At 36.9% G+C, this 25,413-nt stretch overlaps 1 protein-coding gene across 1 annotated transcript in view; it reads right to left on the reverse strand.

Moving 5' to 3' along the window:
* Positions 1-450: 450 nt before the first annotated feature.
* oprd1a (opioid receptor, delta 1a) overlaps positions 451-25,413 on the reverse strand; it is a 31,150-nt gene continuing 6,187 nt past the window's right edge. Inside the window, 3 exon segments of the mRNA XM_026942217.3 lie at positions 451-4,346; positions 4,348-4,853; positions 4,988-5,343. Of these exon segments, the coding sequence (XP_026798018.1) occupies positions 4,320-4,346; positions 4,348-4,853; positions 4,988-5,343 (889 nt within the window). The 3' untranslated portion in view covers positions 451-4,319.

The following is a 25,413-nucleotide window of genomic DNA, read 5'->3' on the forward strand; positions in this document are numbered from 1 at the left end:
TTAACTTCAAGAAGGTCTTTAGTTTGATCTCTTGATGCCTCTTCCATGGACTTCCAGATCATGCTTCCAGATCACCATGAGTTCATCTCCTAGGCATACTACAGCTACATCCAGATCAAGAAATAGAGCCTCAGTGAGGAATCACAAGCTACAGTACACATGATATTAACTGTCCTTTGGGGGCCTGGCTAGCTACTGCAAAGTTCTCCCCAGCACTGCAATCACTTTTAATGTTGAGTTTTTAGATGAGTGTGTGGTCTACACTCACAGTAGTATGTAGCACAATGAGTTTATTTTACAAAAATTGTAGGTGAACATGAAGACTCTTTATAATGCTCTTTGAAGGTAAACAGTGTGTATCGTGTTTGGGTGTCTGTTGTCTGGTGGTACTTTTCATTTTATGTGACTTGTTTGCAATAGGCCTATCTGCTTTATAAAAAAAAACCCACTCTCATTAATATTTATAAATATATTTACACACCCCAGCGGACATTGTTAATTATACATGACTGTACAATATGCAGTCCTCTAAGATACCAAGTTTCAGTCAGCTTCAGTATTCATGAGCATTTCTAGTTTATTAAAGACACTTAAAGTTAATGCTGAGTATCTTGCCGAGTTGTGTTGCTAGTTGCTATAGCAACAGTGGTCCCCCATCAGTTGGTTGGGTTTAATTTGAATGCTCAGATTTCTGATGAGCACATTCTATATATGACGGAGAATAATATAACAGAAATATAAAAATGATTTTTTTTACAGAAATGTAAAAAAAAAAAAAGCCTGGGAATGATATACATCTCCATGATAAAGAATCAGAATTGAAATACCATTCCAATTACATCTTATGTTTTTACATTAAAATTTGGAACTCAATAATAAATATAGTAATTTAATAATGCTGGTTTGTGAATTCCAACACAATTAAGTAATCACAGAGAACCTGGTTATGCTTTATCAGGTCCATGACTATCAAGGATTAATTAGAACTACTCAACTATAAGTTATGAAAAATCTTTAAAAAAAAAAGAAGAAAAAAAAAAAAAAAGTATCCCCATGTTGTGGAACACAGACTTGTTATAACATTAACAGCAAATTGTGCACAATATTGACAACATAAGTCATATTCAGGTGCCACAAATATAAGTTCCACAATTTTGCAGTAAAACTATTTTGCAGCAGTAAAAAAAGAAGCAAATGCAAATAGGAGCAAGAAACAGAGAATGGACCAAGAGAACAACAGTAACCTTACTGCTAAATACTGAATTTACACAACTCTTACATTTATGACAGAAAAAATTACAAAGTAAGTATTTAGAAAATTGCCAAACAAGAAAATGGGTATATTGTCAGGATTTCTGCCATTTCAGGTGTTTTATACTGCTAATATTTTATTTTTTATTTTTTATTTTTTTATACAAGGTTTTAACCCAGTTCTCTCTTTATCCACAGCTTTCGATCATATGAGGTTGTGCAACAGGGAACACAGCATGGCAGAATCTTAATTCATTTCATGCTCTTACTGTTAAAAATACAATCCGTCATTATACTAATAACAAAGTCACTTAGCATACCTAACATATTAACATATTATAGCATAACATATTAAAAATGTACTGGTTAATATTGTCGGTGTTTTTAAAATGGAGGAAACTTGTAAATATCTGAGGAACACAATGAAACATAAGAGTTGAAACAATGTGATACAAAAAGCCTATAAAATGCAGATCTGTGCTGAATTCCTTGTTTGTATTTGCATCCCTCTTTTCTGTCATGTTATAGTCAGACCTCCAAAGTGCCCTTCACTCACAACAAACACAAACATTTTGGAATTTAGTGCTAATTTATATCATAACTGGTCAAGTAGAATGAGACAAAGAGTGCTTATAAACTAGTTAGCTAGACTAGCTAATGATGGAGCCACAACCCTGCCAAAGTTTTCTTGGACTCAATGGGAATGGGGCCCAAAGGATCCAATGATGTGCAATACACCTTTCTGATCAAAATATTTTGGTCAAAAAAAACAGGTTTTGTCCTCTGGCCAGGACCAGACGTTTAGAGGCTATTTTATGCACATTCAGATCAGTGAATTATAAAAAATCAATATGTTGAGCATGTTTATTTTGCATGTATATAGCTATCTTTGATAACTAGATTGAGATGATGGAAAGTTAGCAACCTAACATGGATGACCTCTGCTGCCCACCATAGATTCTGGCAGGAAAGGTATTGTGTATATGGACATGGATGACAGGTGGGGACGAGGAATAAACAAATCATTCTGAAGTTTTTGTAGTTCACCTTGTAACTGCTACAGCAAATTCCACCCAATGCACCTTTAAGCCATGTGATATCAAAACTTGTTATTTCATGAATAATGACAATTTTAAATAAACAGTGCCAGAAGCACAGTTTTAACATTGTAACATCAAGCAAATAAGAACAATCAAATCATAAAGAACAAAAACGAGATATTTTCACTACAGATTTTTAGGCACTTTACATACATTTCTGTAGAAGCACAGAGAGACTGGTATCTACTGCTCTGAGTATAATACTAAAGCAACTTAGCAACAATTTGACTGTTACTCTTTAAGCATCTAGTATGTTTCATAAATGTAGTATACGATATACTATACACTATATATACAATGGAAGTTCCTTATTCCTACGTAAGCACACTTCCCTACTTAAATACACTACTGAAATAAATGTAACTTTATACAGTCCAGTGGAGGTTTTGCTTTATTTAAGGTCATCTGTTCAAACCAATATAAGGCATTCCTAGCAAGCTGCTGTGAATTCTTAAAATGATTAAGCTGATGTCTTATTTTAACATTAATTTCAATTTCCAGCTCCATCTGTGATACAATCAATGTTGTAAATGGCTGAATTTATTCAAGATTTTCTAACTGAAATACTTTGTGGACATAATCAATATTTCTTTAAATTTCCAGCTCAGCCTGTTTGGTCTTCATATATGCATCTCATGACATAAATGACACAAATATACTGCTAAAATGTCCTCAGCTGAACTTGTAGTTACTTAGAACTGTACGTTTAGATTATTTCAGTCCAATCTTATCTGCAAAGGGCTAATGTGGCTGCAGGTTTTCATTTCAACCAAGTAAGAGTTACACCTGATAGTTGATTGAAGTCCAAGATCAACTGATTGAAAAGGTAGAATCAGGATGGGCTCCTGTTTGGTTGAAACAAAAAACCCACAGCCACACCAGCCTATAGTGGTGAACACTAATGATCTAGATGCAACTATGTGACTATATTCCATTTTGTTTTCTTATTTGATTGTTGTTACCTTCTGAATGGAAATATTCATGATATTATACTGATTCAGTCCGGCTCAATATTGTAACCAAGTCTGTAGAGCTGTACAAGATCCAGGTGATGGTTCTAAGAATGAAAAACAATGAAAAGTCACAGTAAGGTTGTGAAATCTTCAGGTTTTCTTAAGTCTTAATGACTGGTAATGCAGGGCATTGATGTGTTGGGGTCAGCACAAAAAGGATGTGATGACACATTGTGAATTTGTTGGTCTGAAGCTCTTGTCACAGTGCATTATATTGTCTCTGTTCTTATCACAGACTATTCCTTTGGGCTCCAAGGAAACGCTGACATTGTTTCTTGAGCGTAAACATCTCCAGGGTTTGTTTTAGCATCTGAAATCAATTCAAAGTTGTCTTTTTAGTTCTCATAAAGGTTGGAATCTGACATTTTTTTTTAGCTGTAGCCATATATCAAAAAGTACAAAAATATGACACAGCAACAATTTTCCTAATGAGGCAACCTTATTCAAATGCGGCGTGTGTTGGTTTTTATCTGAAAATACAATTCTTTTCTCATTCAAATTTATTCACTTTTCAGTCTGTGGTGCAAAATACTTCATATAGCAAGAGGATGATTTCTGTGTTGGCCTCAGGAAGAAGTCCATTCCAGACTGAGACAGCAAAGTAAATAATTAAAAATAAATAAAATTAAATAAAAATTCAATTGTGTTTTATGGCACAGGCGATCCACTGATCAGAGCCATTTACCTCATATCTTCATATCTTCTGACATGCATTCGCTGCCTATGAGGATACAGTGAACAGTCTTCTTAATTCATGCCGGTTGCAATAATGTACATAAATAGTTAGTTAGAGATTGGTTTCACTCAGGTATACTAATCTTCCTAAGTGTATTATTTGGCACTCCTCATTTGTAAAATGTTCAATTCTAGAATTCAGTGGTGGAAATCTGGGTAACCTCAGACTGCAGGTCTTGTTGGAATCGTGAGTGGGATCCTGGTGGGATCCGTTCCAGGCCTAGTCATACTGGCGTCCTTCCTGCCTGGGATGGGGCACAAACTGATGCTGGTTCCCGGTTGGCATTCCTGGCTCTGGAAAGGCTGTTCTGTTCCATCCTGGTACGGAATGGTAGGCAGAACTCCCTGAAGCACCTCTTGAAATTCTCATCTAGGAAGGCGTAAAGAATGGGGTTGAGACTGCTGTTGGTGTATCCAAGGGCAATGCACAGGTGCCAGCTGGCGATGACAAAGGGATTCCTCTGATCAATCTCCACCAGGGTTTTGATAATAATGAAGATGTGAATGGGTGTCCAGCAGATGATGAAAGCTGCCACCACCACTAGCACCATGCGAGTGATGCGACGCATGTTCCGGTCCTTCTCCTTGGAACCAGAGAGAAGCCGAACACTGCGCAGACGAAGGATCATCAACCCGTAGCAGATTGTGATGACGAGGACTGGCACCACAAAGGCGAAAATGAAGACACAGATTTTTGTGACTGTGTCCCAGTACCAATCAGGATCAGGAAACTTCAGAGTGCAGACTATTTTTCCTGTTAGGAAATATTTTAAAAATTCAGCTGTGTTAGAACAACATCAGTGTTTATGCTTGGTTTTGTACGCTATACTTATGTTATATAACAATTTGTTATACGCAATTTATTTGAAAGAGCACATTGTCGTTCACCTTGGTCTGTCACCTTGGTAACTGCCATGATCATTATGGGCACTCCAATGGCAGAGGAAAGAATCCAAACGCACACGTTGATAAACTTAGCCTTGACGGGAGTCCGGAACTCGAGTGCCCTGACTGGGTGGCACACAGCGATGTAACGATCAACACTCATCATGGTCAGGGTGAAGATGCTAGTGAACATGTTGTAGTAGTCAATGGCTATGACAAGCTTGCACAGGGGCTCGCCAAAAGGCCAGGTGTTCATTAGGTATTTAGCACTCTGGAAGGGAAGCGTGCTGGTGGCCAAGGCATCAGCCAAAGCCAAGTTGAAAATGTAGATGTTTGTGGCAGTTTTCATCTTGGTATATCTGCACAAAACAAATACATGAAGAAGTATATTGTTAATATTTACTGTATATATGGCTTAAATTACTGTCTTTCAGTAGACAGTAGACATGCCCAGCATGTACAGTATCTAGGTTGGTGTAATGGGTTTACTGTGACATTATTGAATTATAAAGAAGGAATTATGTACATTTTCTTTGGAATTAATCTAAACTGAAGGCTATAACAATACTAGGGATGTAACCAAATAATGTGTTCTAACAGGATACAAATACAGATATGAATAAGAGCCTTGCTGCAAAGTTTTCACAGGACAACTGGTGAAGACTAAACATGCTCATTGGGACAAAAAAAGTTGTGCAAATGGTGGAGGTTTTTATTTTCATGCAAGCATGAATGAGCAGTCAGATATGAAACTTGTGGTGCAAAGAAAGACCTTAGCAACTGCTTGGTCAGGGTCTAAATTAAGCTCCTAGTTCATTTATATTTTGGAAATTAGAACCAACTTAATTTGTCAGAAAATATCACAGATTCAAACAGAAAAAAAGTAGCTGCAAGAAACAATCCACGGGGTCCAAGCACTCGTTGCAAATGTGCGTTAATGTATATTAATAAAAGCAAATATTGTAAAAAAATATATTGCATTTTGTTATTTAATGTAAGCGAATGCATTAACTAATGTTTCTTTTTGGTTCCGTTTGGATGTATATCATTTATTTACTTTAATATTTATCAATTTTAATAAAGGGAGTTTTTCCTTGCCACCATCACCTCTGGCTTGCTCATTAGGGATAAATTCACATATTTACAATTTATTTTGGTTTAATTTAATTTGAATCTATTTATTTCTGTAAAGCTGCTTTGTGACAATGTCCACTGTTAAAAGCACCATACAAATAAAACTGAATTGAAATTGAATTGAATTAATAGTTAATATTTATATATTCATTTCATTTAAAAAAGTACAGCACATTTTCATGGTACAGTCAGTACTGTTTATTTTTGTAATAAAGTTCAGCAATATTTTACTTTGAGTGTCATGTTTTCATTCAGTATCAATTTTAAAAACTATTAGTTGAGTAATCTGCCCAACTTAGTTATCGGTAAAATCCACTATCGCTTGATGTCTACTTTAAAGTATCAAAAATATTAAAATCCAGTTACATATTAGCAGAATGATGCAGTGCACCAAATTCCAGCTCAGTTGGACTTTTGGTTTCTGAGAAACAGATATTTGAACTTAATTCCACTCCTTATCAATGACCACGCCCTAATGTTTGCAACTGTCTTCAGAACCTTCAGAAGTTTGGCTCAAATCTATAACCAGCTCTGCCTCCGTAAAATCGATTGATGCCATATTGTGTAGAAATCTCACCATGTTTTTTCCAGGCTCCCACTCTCCCGAGTAGTTTGAAATCAATATTGTGAAGATTTGCAAAAAATCCTAGAACTAGCTCTCAGAAGTAGGTTTCACATTGTAATGCCACGAGTGCCCTCTCAGGCAAATCCGAGGCCACCTACAGTACATGGGCTTTTATCACAGACCCAGCATCGGTTGCTACGCGACACCCTTGTGTGGGTTATCGGCCTAAACTTGCTGCACCTGGCCTGCATATCTTTGAAAGAAAGAAAGAAAGAAAGAGAGAGAAAGCATTAAGGACCAGAAAGAAATAAAGAGAAAACATTAAGGAAAAGAAATACAAGGAACTCAGGATTAAAGAGAAAACATTAAGGGAAGGGAAGAAGGGAGGCTCAGAATTACAGAGAAAGTAAGTAAAGATTAAAGAAAAGAAAGAAAAGGAACGTAAGACTAAAGGGGAGGTTAGAAAGAGAAAATCTGATCTCGAAATAAAGATTTGGGTCCTTTAAGTTTGGCCAGGGAAAAGGCCTTTTTGAGTTGCACTGAGGTACTCTTTGTGTTGAGCCTAATGTTCTGAAGCCCCCACGTTTCTGACCCCTAAACAAGTCATGTGAGCACCACTACCCTGATGTGCACTGCTCTTGTAATCATGGAGGAATTTCCTGTTATCTATATCAATATCATTTGTTAATCAGTATTATATCAATCAGTATTTATGCAACAGTATTGAAAAGTGACCTTAAATCACCTCATGTATTAACTTTTAGAGCTTCATTTATATACTACACTGTACCATTTCTAGTACATTTAGAAGAGTGACTCTAGGCCTGTGGTCCTGCAGGGATGTTTCTGTGAGAACAAACTGGTGTGACCTTGAAGATGGAGTTTTTTGAAGGTGAAGGCTAATGTTGTTTTTGAAACATAAACTGACTGAACTCTCGCCGCGGTTAAAACTAAGTGCACTTCTTCGTCTGCCCCGCTCTCACACTTGGTTCCCTTAACGATATATTGCCCTTTCGGGGACAAACGGCCCCTATACAGCCACACGCTGAGCCCCGTAACACACATATTATACAATTTTTAACAATTTTGAGTGGGTGGAGCGGTTTGAGTAAAAGAATCAAGGTAAAAAAGCTAAATCATGCTAAAAAAAATTCAGTGTACTCTTTATTTTCAAAGCGACATGCTCTCTAACAATGATTCGGTCTGCACTTTCTTTTCAGCGGATAATAAGAATAATAAGAAAAAACTTAACAAAACAATAATGCTCCAGTACTGCGTGCTTGGACCCCTAATAATAAATGTGTGATTAAAGAAACAGTGCCATGCGCATGTCTAGATGAGAAATGTAGCTGAGGAGCTGTCAGAGTCAATGACCGGTGTAGGCCACGCCCACTTTGAGTTTAAACCCAAATACACTTAAATTATGCCTTTAAGTTCGGCCAGGGAAAAGGCCTTTTTTTTTGTTATCATTTATTACACTGATTTTATGACATTATGAAAATATGACGGTGCAGATAAAAAGCTTAAACAATTAAATGTTTTTATAATTTTTGTGTACATTTCACAGTACTAGGATGGACTGGAAAAAAGCCCTTTCCGGATAAGATTGGACCCCCTGATGTAGAGGATTTATTACCTCTTGGATTATTTATATCAAACCAGAAAAAAGAGCAAGTCAACATGCAGCCAGTAGCATAATTGATGTGGCGTGTTTTAAATGTACTCTTCCAGTTTCAGGGGAAAGAAATCTTTTTTTCTGGCAGTTCAATCAAACCATCTATTATGGTAAGACAACGTGGAAATTTGTCACTACTATTTTTCTTTTTTATTTGCCTCTTCTCGTATTCTGTTTTATTAGGTTTACTGTTCACAGATAACTCAATATGCTGACTTTTATTCTGTCTTTAAGGTTCCTACTGCCATGAGCTGTTGCCTCCTTGGCACTTTATGCCAGTCTTTACGTTCATTCCACTGCATCAGAGGCCCTGGGAGGCATTTCTTCAAGAAAGCGTGTTTTTAAATGTAGGTGTCAATAATTCAGTAGCTTAGATTTCGTTCATTCATTTTTGTAATGGATTCACCAGTAAAACAACAATGCTGATATGGCATAACTAGGCTGTAAGCAAAACATGAAACAGAAGCAAATAATTATAATAAAGAAAGCTGACACAATTATTGGTACCCTTAATAAATCATAGGAAGAAAAAATAATTACGGATGCAACAAGAGATATTTTGAGCTTAAACATGGACATGAGGACAGTGTATAGTTTTATTTTACCACCATGGTTTTAAAAGTTCATAAAAATTCTTACACAGTGTTCTGGTTTCCAAATTATCGGTTTCGTTGCCATTAACATTTGGTGAAGCCTTCCCTGCCAAAATAACAGTGCTCAGCCTCTCTTCTAGCAACAACGATGAACAATGTAAAGACATTTAATCATGTAAAACATTACAAGCTCATTTATATATGTTTATATTCATTACATAACATTTTATATTCATTTTATATTTTTTAAACATGCATTACATGACTTCTGCAAGTCAGCATCCATCTGTCTCTTTTTTGTTGAAGGCTCTTTCTTTTTCCCATTGTGATGGATATTTAAGCAATATCACATGAGCAGCAGTGCGGTTATACTGAATATCGCTCCATTCTTTTTTAATATATTTATTCTTATTATATTCATTTATAATGTTAAATTACTTTTAATACACTTTCTCACTCTCTGTGCTGCTGTAATATGTGAATTTCCTTCTTGGATGAATTCTGGGATGAAGTGCTCTATCTATCTATCTATCTATCTATCTATCTATCGGCTGTGATTTGGTGTAGGTACGAGGCCACAGGGCGAGGTAATCATGGCCATGCTGATATTCCGTATAACCACATTCTTGCTTGTGTAGTATTGCTTTTATACAACAATTCTATAAACAAGAAATTAATATTTCAGACACAATAAGGCCAAACGGTCTGTTTATTTTTGCTGTGCTCGCAGAAATAGATCACTTTCTAGCACATTGGCTGGATGGCTAGCTATCTCTCATTGATTTGTACATTCCTGTTAAAGGTGCTTCCGGTAAAATTGTCATCCTTTCTTCCTTTTCATCTCCATCTGACGAGCTTTTATATTGTAACTCAAAAGTTATATTCCTGAAAAGTATCGTTTGCCATGTCGGCTGATGTCATTAACTGTACTGTACTAAACGTTTTAAACTAGGAAGTGGAATGTTAGGTGGTGAACACAGATGAGCGGAATGATACACAATGAAACATCCCAGTGCGGTTAGACTAATGCAGATCGACCAATCAAATCAGTGGACCAGAACTAACTGTTGTATGTGTAAAGTTCACAAGTATGTAGCCTTATAATTATACCCCATTTAAAAAAGAAAAAACAGAAAAGGGTAAAATGCAACAATAAATTTCCTTGAGACTGACAGCAATGATTAAAAAATTCTTACAATAAGGATTTTTCTTTAATGATACTTAAATATCTCTAACTGTTGGATGGCAAAATACGAATTGTGTGTAATGTGTGTTTTATAGAACCATTTTACCCCTTAACTTGAAGGCTGCCAATAAATTTCATTTCCAGGAACCTTTTTCTATATACAGTATGTTATTCAGCATCATTTAGACACATCCTTCTAAGTGAACCTTATGGCCCAGAGACCTGTCTGATATTGAACTCTAGACCCTGGTGAGCAAAGGGAAAGGAAGTACACACACATCTCACTGCATGTAAAAGCTTCTGTGCTTCACTTTGTGTGCATGCAATTCACCTTAGAGGCTCTGTTAGGGCTGGTGTATACTTCTGTGAAAAGAGTCTTTACACCTCAATGCAGATGGGGTAAGCAAGTAATTCAAAATCTTACATCATCATCTTCACGCAAATGCTGAATGGTTGAGATGAGGAGGTGTGTTCTGTTGTGTACCTGGAAATGCTGTGACAAGATGCGTCCCTACCATGTTTTGAAACTGTAGTCTGTAACGGTTTTAAGAAATCATTTTAGCTCTAGCCTATTCATGCTGTCAGTTAATTACAGTGGCGTCTGGAATAAAATGTCTCCTGTAAGCGTTCTGGGTCGAACGCTTTCCCGCTGAGAAACTCAGGGGCGCTTTCATGGATTTATTTACAGAAAACGACAATCATGATATTACGGCATGGCTTTATACCAGCTGTCATTATAATGGCCATTTAATCTTTCTTTTCCCAGGAAAGACACAGGCGATGTGAACCGTAGCAACTCAGTTTTAAATTTCCATGATTGTAGGATTTGTGGATTTAAGTACTACTTAAATGGAAGTACTTCGGTGCATGTACCACTTTATGCTGCTCAGTACAGATGAGTGAAAATGTTTCTGCAATGCTTTTGGTGCAAATTGGGGTATAATTGAGCAAGTTTTCTGTGGGGCTTTTTTTTCTGTCACATCATCATTTTTGTCTAAATCACTTTTCACAGCAAATTTGAGAGTATTTAGGAATGCTTCAGAGGCGTCTCAAAACACAGAAAACACACAGGAGCTTCTGTGCTTGGATATATGAACTGCAGTAAGAATTCAAACACGTATATCGGATCGATTCCATGGTGGTGGTTGTTGTTTTGTTTTTTCCGCAGATTTTATTCAATGCAATGCAAACAAAGCAATTACTGGACATACTGCATGTAGTCATCTACCCGCCTCTGTTCACTTGATCTTGAGTATTTTTCTGTGAGAAAATTTAGATTCACGTTAATCCCTGCTACCATTTTCTGGAGATCCATGTTTTTATCCTGACAAATCTGGTTGAAACCAAACCGGCTCTTCATGCTGACCTTTCTGTCTTCCACCAGCACAGATATAAGGGCTGTACTCGGGTGCAGTGGGGCTTGTGCTTGGACAGAGAATAATTAAATGTCATAACTTAAACAGGATAAATCCTGAACAAAGCCCTTAGTAATTATGGAGCAGCTGCAACTGGATGTCCTCAGTGGAAGTGACATTAAATCTGTTATTTTTGAGATTGTAGCTTATTAAATGTGGATTATTACCTTTTTTGAATTTCATGCTAATATTCACCTTAGAAAACATGACTAGTTCTTCTTCTTCTAGTTATTACTATTATTATTAGTAGTAGTATTACTAGTATTAGTAGTAGTAATAAACATAAGCTAGAATTCAACACTGGTATGATTGTGTTTTTCCTACTTCACGTGCACTTCTATTGGCTCATAACACATTGATTATCGATATACGGTGAAGCAATTGTCATACTTCATGTTTAAGATTTACTCTGAGGACCTTTACAGCATTTCATCCAGTCTCAAGTAGACTTATTAGACTATTTTTTAGGAATAGTTCTCAGAAGATTTGTACATAAATGCCCTGGTCTTCAGAAAGAGTTGGGTAATTTGAGCTAGTAGGTAGGATGACCTTTTGACTGTAATGAAAATTAGAAATAAGATAAGAATAATAAATAATAATAATAATATTATAGGTAGGCAGAATAAAAGGTAGCAGCCTGATATGTACATACAGTGGATATAAGAAAAAATAAATAAAACTAAAATAAAGAATATAAAAAAAGATACATATCTTTTTTTTCCACCTTTAATGTAAATTAGCAACAAAATTCAAGTGAAAACAAATAGAAACATTTTAGGAAAAAAAAGGAAAAAGAAAAAACTTAACCAACAAAACAATAACCTGGTTGCATAAGTATGCACACCCTTTTATAATGGGACATGTGACTGTGCTCAGAATTAACATTCAAACTCATGTTCAAAAGTAATTATCATACACATGTAAACACTGTAGTGATTCTGATTAACCAGAAATAAACATCAGCTGTTTCTGAAGGATTTTCTTGACATCTTCTAGGTTTCATCTGACTGCTGTAGATATGGTTCACAAAGAGCTTACAAAGCATGTACAGGATCTTATTGTTGAAAGATATCAATCAGGAGAGGGGTACGAATTTCCAAAACATTAGATGGACCATGGAACACCGTGAAGGCCATCATTATCAAGTAGAGAATTTCTTTTTCCCCCTGAAACATTTCTAATTGTTTTTCACATTAAATTTTGTGGTTGCTATATCACAGTGATTTAAATCACTACAACTGACACGATTTATCTTAATTTCATTGTTTTACATCACGAAAACCCTGCGGTTTTAACCCTGCAGTTTAACCCTGCATAGACTTTTTATATTCACTGTACATGATGGCTGTAGAATATAAGCATGATAAGAATGCAGCGTGATAATAACATAGAGCAAGATGCACATCTACAAATCTGACCTTGCAGCTATACATAAGCTGATCCATAGTCATAAATATATTAAATATTTATCCATAACAAACAAACCTACTCTGTATTGTGTCCATCCAGCCACACCTATTTGTGAATGTCTCATTCATCTCACATTTTTTGGTGTGCTGTTCAGCAAAGCATTTTGCTAACACTAGGTTGAATCTCCTTGAATTATTAGTATTTGCCCCACAATGACAATCCAGTTGTTACACTGTGTAGCGATTTTGCTTATTACGTCTGATTTAAGTGCACAGCAGGAAGCTCAGTGTGATCACTACACTGTCCACAGTTATTCATTACTCTTCTGAGTTACAGATTGTCTTATTGACAAACCTCTCCTCATCTCCAAGCCAGACCTGCAGTTCAAACTCATCAATCAACCTGGTGCTAACTGAATCTAATAATCAATCATGGAGACACTGAACATGTAGCTCCAGGAAATAGCACCGTATAATTTCAGGGTTGCCTTCTGTCACAACATGTAGAGCAGTTCTTATTCTTCCAATTACTCTTAGAGAAAGCAAAGAAGAGAGCTCATCCCTGTTCGTACTCTTCCGGCTAAATATGCTTCACAAACATTTGCCAGCTGCTGAGGGGATAATTTTCCCAGAAGAACTGCATATTCATGAAATTTGTTTTTAGCGCAAAGCATAGAATGGACCTGACTCCTCAGTCCTTTACTTATTAACTAATTTACTTAGTGGAACACAAAGTAGATTATATTTTGTCAAGTGCATTTTATTGTCACAGTGGTGTAAAATCTGGCATTATGATAGTTCTTACACTCTCATTAATGTGGTAATATGTAAACAATCATTTTCTAATATTTTGTTACTAATACAATTTTATTAATAACGACTTAGTAGAAATGTTGTATTGTTTTTTATTTTGTTTTCCCCATAACATGGCACAGTTTACACTGTCTTTGTGCCATAATTGATTACAAAGTGATATACTTGGGTGGTGTATAGTGAGGTCCAAAAATCTGAGACCACTGCTGAAAATACGTCTGCACATTTCCTTTTTTTTTTTTTTTAGAATTTTCTATTTTTATTCTCAAACTTTGTTTATTTCCAATTTAAAAAAAAAAAATCTCAGATTTTCAATGTGGTCTCAGACTTTTGGACCCAACTGTATGTAAAATATGCCAGGAATAAGATGCCTGAACATACTGCCAAACCGCACAGTGAGGAAAATGGTGAGGAAGGCCAAAAAATGCAAAGATTGTAGTTTCTGTGGCTGTCGAATTTCAAAAGCACCAACTACCCAAATAGCACGCAAACATCTAGCCAGCAGTGGCACAAATTACACGTCAATAATGTCATCCATGGCTCATTTGCTAATTGGGAAGATGTCCACACAAGGTTGTTTTTCGTTACTGTTCATGCATTTTTGTAATATTCCAGTACTGACTGCAGTCAGCTGTGTGTTTCCCGGTTAAACAATAGCTCACACATTGTACTCAATGATGGCTGAAAAGAGCACACAATTTAAAAATAAAGGCATTGTGCCAACATCTTCCTAATTAGCAAACAAGCTGCATGCAACATTGATAAGACATAATTTGCACATGTCAACACAGAAGTGATTGCAGTTCAGCGTGTTTGCAATGGCTTTGTCTCTTTGTCAGTACTGAAAACCTGTGTGGAAGTACGGGGCAGCAGGTAGTGCTGCTGTCTCACAGCCACACGATCCAGGATTCAAATCCAAGCTTCGGTTAACATCTGTGCTAGGTTTTGCATGTTCTCTGCATGTCTGTGGCGGTTCCCTGCTGGTTCTCTGCTTTCCTCTTCCCTCTCAAAAACTTAGCTGACTACGCTGGATCTTGCTGATACGATTCATCTACAAGTGGTACATCAAATATTAGTAATTAGTAAACCAATAGTTTGGAAACAAACGTTTTGACTAGTGAAAAATGTAACTTAATGCTTACCGGATTAAAAGGAAAGCAAATTAACAAATAAATCGTCATTACTGAGTCAGGGCAGAGATTGCAGTGTTCCTGAGCTGCTCTGAGTCACTTTGATAACCTTGTAATAGTAATTTAGAGGCAGACAAAACAAATACATCCTATGTCATCTTGCCTGGAGAGAGAGAGAGAGAGAGAGAGAGGGGTTGTTCCTTTATATTGATGGCAACACCTCCTGGAAAATGATGCTTTCAAGCCCAAGCTCTCATTACAACCACGACCCCAAGTATGCCTTAGGCCTGTGATTGGACAGTGATTGCATTTCAGTGTGGCACTATTGCAGTGCACTGATGAAAGTGAAATCACATTCACTTCTGAGTCCATCTTTAGAATTGACTAAAGTCTACGTTACAGCAACGCGATGAAGATTTAGCTTTTCAGTGTGTAATGTTTTCTGCACGTCATTACTGAAAAGAAATGCAGCTTGTGTACTGCATTTCACACTCTTTCACCAGTGTGCGTGCTTTTCTATCTCTGGAATTGCACACTGAATTGCAATGTAGAGGCTGCTGCTTGTTTTTCATTCAAGTGACTGACATGTCCACTGGAGTTCAGTTAATCCTTTTGTCTTGATGTGATACAGACCAACCAAACAGTTGCGAATACAATTCGATATATAATTAGTGTACAGGGTTTTCCAAAGGTCTCCATACATAGAGGACATTAACAATTTTTAGCAAAAAGTCTTCCAAATTTTTTCATACTCAATTCATATTGTATATATATATCATATTGTATATATATATCGTTCTGTAAATAAATTTACATTTTGCTAAAAGTGTTAATTTCCCCAATGTATGGAGAATTTTGGGAAACCCTGTAGAGATTGCTGATACAAGATACAGAACCTGGTCTATATATAAAAACATTTCACTACATCCCATGTATGTAATATGTATGTCACAAATAAAGAATCTTGAACCTGCTTCTATGGAAGAACAATGCCGTTGCTGCAATCTGTCTTCAGAAGGATGCACTTTGGAGAGAAGTTTAAAGAGAATGGGATTGAAGGGATGGCCTGAACTCCTTTAGACTCCTCCTTACATATTTAAATCTCCATAGGAAGGGTATAAACTTGTGCTTTAAACTCTCCACTTCTACTAGCACAGCAGACAGTCCAGTGGCAATCAATATTATTCTACTTGAAAGCTGGAGTAGTTCAGCTGGAACACAAATAAGCTGCACTCTTGACACCAACTGAATCAAGTGTAGATTTGTGGTGTGAAGCACACAGTCTGCTGCCAATTATAATGTTTGTGCCAATTCTGCCCTTCTTCTAATCAGTCTAGTTCTAGATTAATGTGAACTCGATTCAATTACACTAGCTTGCCAGCACTGTTCGATGCAAATTGTAAAACTCCAACTGACTGAGCTCAGCTTTCAGATCTGCACACACTTCAGGTCGTGTAAAGTAAATCAGCCTCTGTTTGAAAGTACATGGACACGGCATGACAGAATCAAAAGAATATGCTTCATGATCCATGCTGATTCATGTGTGTGGTGGTGCTTTGGCCAAATCAATTTCCTTTAGCTGTTCTGTACACAGTATGCCCATAGGGTTAGAGCTAATGTAGCTTATCTGTAAAATAAAAACATGAACAAGCTGCTAAACTTGGCATTAGCTGGAAGAAGAGGCACAGCATGGTGAAGTCTGTGTTAGACAGGAGCTGGTCTGTTCATGATATCATGCCATAATCTCTGCTTTCACATTGCATACTGTGTCGTCTCAATCATGTTCCTCCTGCCACAGCTGTACCCGTACAATGTCTTGAATTAGTCCCTTAATAAATTGAGCATAATGAGTTTTCTTAAGAACAATAACATTTCTGAATAACAATAATTCCTTAAGCATGGAAACAGTAGGTTATTACTTTAACAGGATCATCTGTACACCTGTACATTCATGCAATTATAGCACCATTGCAATGCATAAAATAATGCAGATACAGGTCAAAAGCTTCAGGTAATGTTCACTTCAATCATAAGAATGGGGGAAAATGTGATTTCAGTGACTTTGACTGTGACATGGATGTTGGTGCCTGATGGGCTGGTTTGAGTATTATAGAAACTGCAGATCTCCTGGGATTTTTAAGCGTTTACACAGAATGGTGTGAAAAACAAGACACATCTTGTAAGAGGCAGGTCTGCAGGTGTAAACGGCTTGTTGATGAGAGAGGTCAGAGGAGGATAGCCAGACTGGTTCGAGCAAGAAGACTAAGGTGACTCAAATAACCACTCTTTACAACCGTGATAAGCAGAAAAGGATCTCAATGGTCACAGGCTCACAGAAACTGGACTGTTGAAGATTGGAAAAAAAACAGGTGATGTGGCAGTAGTGCAATGCATAAGTGGCTGTTCGGATAATTTCATGAACAAGCAGGGGTACAGGTGCTCCTATCAAAAGATGTTCCTCTCTGTCCAGTGGCAGGAACAGATACAATTGCAAGGTAAAGAAGCCTTACTGAAAAGTTTGAACTCAGATCCAAATTGAGAGGCAAAACTGTAAACAGGAAACAGGCAATGGTCAGGTGATCAACAAACAACATGAACTAGACTAGGCAATAATCAATGAACCAAAAAAAACAGAAAGAAGATCAAAGCCAGGTAATAATATAACAGAATGAAAGGCTTGGAATAAACTAGTAGCTAGGACACAGAGCATGAGTTTGCAAAGAGAGTGTGTGCATGCGTGCGTGTGTGAATGTGTGTTGAGTCCTTAAATAGTATGGCAGTAATTGTGCACAGGTGAGTGTGATGAGTAAGATGGTGAGCATGAACGCGACAGCCTCTGTGGTGGTTGGGTGTTGTAGTCCTCGGTGGCCATATTTGCAGGCCTCGTTGTGTTCTGAGGAGTGAAGTTTAACTCTGAATCTGGTGTTGACGTGACACTATCTAAGTGGCCGACGAGTGTATTTGACGTTAGGTTTCACTCTTGCTAACTGTTTGGTGAGGTGACTATGTTTTTCAAAAAATAAATATGTTTCACAGAATGTGAAACCATTCATTAAAAAACAAAAAGCCTTGTGGCTAGTAACTTGTCTTTGGACTCAGATACACAGGTACTATTGTCGTACAAGTGGCAAAGAGTTGCAGCGGGTATTAATTCTGCATCACAGCTCCATCATCCACAGATTGATCCTGAGCTCACGTTACTGTCTGGGTGGAATTTCCTATGTTTTGCCCTTATCCATCTGGGTTTCTTCCTGGTTTCCTCTCACTGTCCAAAAAAATCCTGGTAGGTGGACTGGTGACCCTAAATCATATATACATATATACATACATATATATGTACACATATATTTCTATTCAATAATTTCAGTAGTATTCACTGAAAATAGAAGATACATCATTTTTAGAGGTTGACAAATTAAAGGAAAAACCAAGATGAAGTGTCTAGTAAGGTCTTGGGCCTCCACGAGCTGCCAGAACAACTTCAATACGCCTTGGCCCAACTTCATTACGTCTCTGGAACTGTACTCAAGGAATGAACACTGTTCTTCCTAAAGATATTCCATCCATTGGTGTTTTGATGATGTTGATGGAAAGCACTACCTAACATGGTTATCCAAAATCTACTACAGGTTTTCAAATCTGGTGAATGTGATTTATTTTGATACTCATTAAACCACTCAGTCAGCTATAATGCCCTGTAAATGGGGGAGGGGTCATCCTGGAAGAGACCACTCCCATCAGGATAGAAATGCTCCATCACAGGAAACTGATCAGTCAGAATAACTTGATTGATTTGCAGTGACTCTTGATTGGTATTGATTTGTAGTGACCCTTTCCTAAGGGGAGTAATGGATCTAAACCATGCCAGTTTTCCTTTAATTTGTCACCCATCCGTAATGCAATACCACAACTGAGGTGATTTCATTTCATTGTGATTCATTTTCTTTTAAAAGAAAGTATCGAGAAATGGCCAGCAAACTAATTTGCAGCACTACAAATCATCCTCTTATAATAACCCCCACTTCGGAGCTACAGTCAATATGGAGCCATTTTATTTTCTAATTTCCTTTGATTTATTCAAGAGCACAATCACCTTTCACATTAACACAATTCCCTTAGGGGCAAGAACATGCATATTAATTGAAAACACTTTATCTTGTATGCATAGTTGAAAATGTTATAGTCAGCTTAAGAATTATTGGCACCCTTGGTAAAGCTTAGGATAAAAGGTTATGAAAAAATGTCTTTGTCGTTAATTAGCTTAATCTCTTAAGAGAGAAATGTAACCATTCATTGAAGTAAATTTACTCTAAGGAAACAAAAACCCTTTTTGATTTTTTTAACAAAACCGTATCTGTCAAAAAAATGATTGGCAATCCAGCATTTTGTTTTTTGTGCAACCTACATTTGTCAACATAACAGCACTGAGTCTTCTACTATAATCCTTGATGAGATATATTGCTTCCTAGGAGGAAATAGAGCAAGGAATTTGAGACCACTTGTCAATACAGAATCTCCCCAGAGCCTCTATCTCCTCCTCTTGTTGACTCTCTTCTACAGCTAAGCCCACAGGTTTTCAATGCGATTTAAGTTATGCGACTGGGATGGCCATGTCAAAACTACATTCTGTGGCCATGAATCCTATTAAGACTCCCAAAGCCTTTGGAGGAAAAACAGCCCCACATCATGGCTTATCCTAGAATATACTCTGGAGGAAAAACAGCCCCACATCATTACTGATCCTAAAACATACTTTGGGTATAAACCTAACGCACAACATTACATATGTTCATGCTGCGTATAATCAAAGAATGTCCACTATATGAAAACAATGTTCCCTATGCATTTCTAATTCCAGTTACAGCTATGTAATGTGGAGGAATAATACACTTGCATCTTTGCATCTTCTTACAGACATATTCATTAGAGCTCTAGCTGTTTTAAACATCTTAATTATTGCCCTAACAGAGGATATGCACGTTTTCAGGCATGTAGTTAGCAGTTATAGAACTTGTTATTGATTGTTAGTACCAGAAGGGCTGGTTTGAATAGTTCTATAACTGCTGATCTCCTGGGATTTTCACGACAACAGTTTCTAGAGTTTACTCAGAATGGCGCAATAAAGAAAAAACATCCAGTGAGCAGCAGTTCTGCGGCGTAAACGCCTTGTTGATGACAGAGGTCAACGGAGAATGGCCAGACTGGTTTTAGCTGACAGAAAGGCTACAGTAACTCAGATAACCACTCTGTACAATTGTGGTGAGCAGAAAAGCATCTCAGAATGCACACCACGTCGAACCTTGAGGCGGATGGGCTACAATAGCAGAAGATCATGTCGGGTTCCACTTCTGTCAGCCAGTAACAGAAAGCTGAGGCTGCAGTGGGAACAGGCTCACCATAACTGGACAGTTGAAGACTGGAAATACATAGTCTGTTCTGATGAATATCGATTACTGCACATATATGGTAGGGTCAGAATTTGACACCAACAGCATGAATCCATGGACCCAACCTGCCTTGTTTCAACAGTCGAGGTTGGTGGAGGTGGTGTAATGGTGTGGGGAATGTATTCTTGGCACAGCTTGGGCCTGTTAATACCAATCAATCTTCGCTTGAATGCCACAGCCTATTTGAGTACTGTTGCTGAGTATGTGCATCCCTTCATGGCCACAATTTACCCATCTTCTAACTGCTACTTCCAGCATGATAATGCACCATGTCACAAAGCAAAAGTCATCTCAAACTGGTTTCATGAACACGACAATGAGTTCAGTGTTCTTCAGTGGCCTTCCTAGTCACCGGATCTGAATCCAATAGAACAACCTTGAGATGTGGTAGAACGGGAGATTCGCAGCATGAAACGCACTTGAAAAATCTGATGCAATCATGTCAGCATGGACCAGAATGTCAAAGGAATGTTTCCAACATCTTGTGGAATCCATGCCATTCATGTTTTATTTTAAAAATCACTTCAGTACCTAGTTAGATTTCTCTGATATTTCAATATAAGATTAACCACAGACATTTTTTTCTCTAAAGTTTCATACTCTTTTTTTTTTTTTTTTTTTATCAAGACTACTTAGAATTCTGACTATATATTTCTTTACCCTCGCCTTCCACTTTTTACTTCTTTTCATAATCCCAACTGAGCGAGTTGGAACACATTTACATTCAGTTCACTATGAAACATTTCATCTTCATAAAGCATTGGGTGTTTATTCTGTCTAATTTTCTGGATGGATAGAGCAATTGGTGAGGAACAGGCTCAGCTTCAGCTCAGTAATCAGACGGAGGGCTTTTCATTTTCAAAAACTGCAGGTTGATAGAAATGTTCCTCTCCTGACAGAACTCAAACAAGTTTTGTCTAGTCATAAGATAAGCCTTGTGTCGTGGAATACACAGGTTTTCCATGTTTTTTTTTTTTTATGAAACAGAATGCTGCTCTCCGTTGAGTCTTGTACAACTTGTGTTCTTTTTCATGGAAAAGTACACAAAGAACATTTAAGCAATATTGCACAAGCAAGAGTCTGGTTATACTGAATATTGGCATAGCTGTGATTCGGCCATAGCTAATTGCAGCCGTGCTGATATTCAGTATAACGGCATGATTGCGAGTGCGATATTGCTTTTATACAACAATCCTATAAACCATAAATTAACATCGAGCAAATGACATTTAGGACACAATATGGCCAAATGTTCTCTTTATTTTTGCTCCGCAAGTGAAAATAGATCCAGAAGAAGCCACACTCAGGTTATATCGGCTGGCTGGCTAGCTAGCTCACATTAATTTGTACATTTCTGTTGAAGGTGCTTGCGGTAAAATTGGCGTCCCTTCTTCCTTTTCACCTTCATCTAACAAGCTTTCATATTTTAAGTCAAAAGTATCATTTGCCACGTCCGTTGATGATGTTGCTAACTCTACCGTGGTAACCTTTTAGGAAGTGGAATTTTACTTGGTGAACACAGACAATACACAACGTGAAACATCCCAGTGCGGATAGACTAAATATAAGCACTCTTGGAAAGCTGCTCGACCAATCAAATTAGTGGATTCAGCTGTTATCCTATGTAAATGCATCAGAGCTGACAACATTTTGGTTTAGACATAACATTTATGATTTTTTGACCCCTTCTACTCTTGTTCTTATAGATCCTTTCTTATAAAGAGGATAAGGAACAGAAAATGACATCTAGTGTGTAAGAAATCTGACAAAATGTCAGAAATTATTAAATATCTAACTTAATACCAAACAAGACTATTCTATGTGTACTGCAAATATTAGATTTTATAATAAGTCCATCTTTTTATAGTTAATGGGTTTTTTTAATATAAGAAATTCACTGAAGGGGAAAGGATGTAGGACATGAAAGATGCGCTTTTGCTTCTGGCAGTGTTTAATTCACTTAAATTTTATCAATTTTTTCAAAGAATTTTGACCTGTGAATTCCCAGTGTTTTGCCACATTGTTTTCTTTCTGTTGTTGGGTGCACATCTGAAAAAAAGCAAACAAATTTGCTAGCTAGATAATGTTACCCCAATATTCTTACGAAAATCAGATTGTGCTGCCATCTTGACCAGAACTTCCTGGAAGAAGAGATCCTGTACCTCAATGGGACTTTCCTGGCTAAAATAAAATAAACAGCATGGCAGAAATGTGGATTGGTAGTGATTTAACATCCATCAGAACCAACATATTATTGATTTGTGCAACTTGATGGTATTACGTGATCAGGATTTGAGTATAAGTAATTGAAATAACTGCATGCTAAAATTTGGAATGTACTTTTTTGTTTATATACTATATATTACATATATTAGAATAGTTGTGGTAAAAAGGATCTTTTCTTAGCACTTTGGCACTTCCGATGCATGTACACATGGCAACAGATCCTATTAGCTTGAGGTTGCAGAGGGAATACTGTTAAATAAGTCCATTCTTATTTAATAAGTCCATTACCTAGCTGTCATAATGAAGAATGATTATTAGGAATATTATGTGCAGTGGCATCTGCAGGACTTAGTTGCCTATTGAACACAGCATTACACAAACATTTAAGAAAAAAAATCTTTCAAATTTGAAACAATGACTGTAGATATGAGTGGACAACATGGCGCCATTTACTCTATTGTGCAGTTTAGAAGCCTTTGTACATTGTACAGTGTTATTACTTTAATATAAAAAATGCTCAATTGTAGTGACATAATTTTCAAGTATATTGATTTTACCATTGTCAGAAAAAATTTTAGAGCTTTGTGCCATGACTGACTGAGCTACCATTTGCTAGCTAGCTGACATTATTCATCATTTGATCAAAGTAAGTACTAGTAGCTAATGTAAGGTACTAACTGAAAATATACTGGTAGACAATAATCAATGTTTACACTCAACACAACCTATATTTTGAGGAAAAAATCACTGATCTCCATGATTTTCATCTAGCTATGACACCCACAAGTTGCTCTTCTGAATGGAGAAGTGCTCTTTTATGCTCCGCTCATACTGTAGGTGGAGTTAGCTGCCTTGGTTTACGCTTTGTTCACTCATGTTGGTTTGCTAGTTGTATCAGTACAACATGCTAGCTTCAAGGTTCTTTATTTGTCACATACATTACATACATGTGATGTATTAATGTAGCGAAATGTTTTTCCTTAGTGCCTCGTCCCACAGTGCAACTGTGATACATAATAAAACAGAATATAATAAGACATCAAAATGAGCAACATACCAGAAAAACTGCAAAGAGCTACTCAGTGAGGGTCTGTAAGAACAGAACAAGACATGGCTTTGTTACAGAACTGTCCAGAGCTTCAGGTGCATGTTGGAAAGTGCGTGCATGTTCATGAGGCTGAACTGTCACATCCAAAACTGTCAATCACCTCATTAACCACGCCCTTTTATTTATCATCAAATAACTCCTATAAAATGCATTTATCATACAGAAAAAAATACTGGGGGAGACATCAAGGTCAACTGAACTTCACATTGAATGACAGGATACTATTCCAAAAAATAAATTGAAGAACTTGGGTCTTTTTCCATTCACTAACATGGGAATGGGCGGGGTTAAAAATGGTACTGCAGCCAGCCACTAGAGGGCCTCGGAGACATTTTGGCTTCACCTTTGAATCCCTATTACGATGTCCACCCTTATATATAGTTATATAGAGTTATATACAGTTGTAAAATATAGACAATTGCAAATGCTTATTTGTAGGTGGTCAACATAATACACATACTGTACAGTGCAGATGAAAAACATTGTTTTGCACAGTAATTATGCTATAATGATGTTTATAACAAGTTTCTAATACACTTCCTTCATATTTAACTGTCAAAAAGATGCATCCTTTAGTTTGTTTAATCACAGTCATCACTGGTCAGAAACATGATTAACCAATCAGGATTCTGCATTTCTTCTGTTTCTCTTTGAAAGCTACTTGCCAGCTAGCTACACTCTGAGCACAGGGATATCACGGTGACAGCCAATAAAACACTGGAGGTCTACTGCAGGAGGGGGAAGAAGAAGGGTAGATATGGTTTTATAAGGGAAGATGTTCATTTTTCCTGATTACTAGTAGAGTATGTTATTTTAATTATTTCAATGGAACTGTCATGAGGATATTTTATTTCCTATGCCTATTAAAGTTATTGCAATAGCAGCGCTGGTGGACCGTAGATCATGCTTTAAATAATTAAATGATAAATTCTGAATACCATGGCCATACCTACTACTGTGCTCAGTGCTCGATCCAAAATGCATGAGTACGTGACATTTATCAATTTAATTGAATAAACTGATTATATTTAGCATATTTCCTCATCCCCCACTGAAATTCATTCCTGGCTATGCCACTGCTTCAAATCATTCTTGTATTTGCACGGCTGGCTAGCCTTGCCATTTGCTTTTGTATGCACTGCCTTTTATTTTTTTCAGTTAATAACTGTGAATAAGTTTTATTCAGTTAATAACTGTTATCACGAACACTTTTGTCCAAGTCCACAGATAAAATATTGCACAAAAGTCCATCCTACAGCCACCCCAGCATCCCCACACTAACTGTCATCACCAGTGAATTTGAATCTCAACAGCTTTGGATTATTCGAAGTTGTGAAACTTTATAGACTCTAAAAGCCAGCAAGTTTCAGAGACTTAATTTATAAAACTGTATAGTTTTATAGCATACATGCATATACAGTACATCTGAGGATACGGTTTTCATTTTCCATCATATGCAGCCAAATTAAATGGACAACAAATCAAGTCAATGAGTTGAGTAAATGTTATTTTGGCTTCCAATAAAGTCTCTATAGACTCTTGTTTGGCCAAGAAAGCCTATTTCATCAACTGGGTGCACAATTTTGTGCATAAACGGAATACATTTTCATGCATAGATCATGACTGATCAGTTTGACTTGTGCCTGGCAATGTGCATACATGCACAACTACTCCTTCCCAAAAATATTTAGAAACTCTTTGTGATAAAAATGTAACCCGAGTATGAGA

This window comes from Pangasianodon hypophthalmus, chromosome 29 (genome assembly GCF_027358585.1).
Source record: "Pangasianodon hypophthalmus isolate fPanHyp1 chromosome 29, fPanHyp1.pri, whole genome shotgun sequence".
NCBI classification, from domain to species: Eukaryota; Metazoa; Chordata; class Actinopteri; order Siluriformes; family Pangasiidae; genus Pangasianodon; species Pangasianodon hypophthalmus.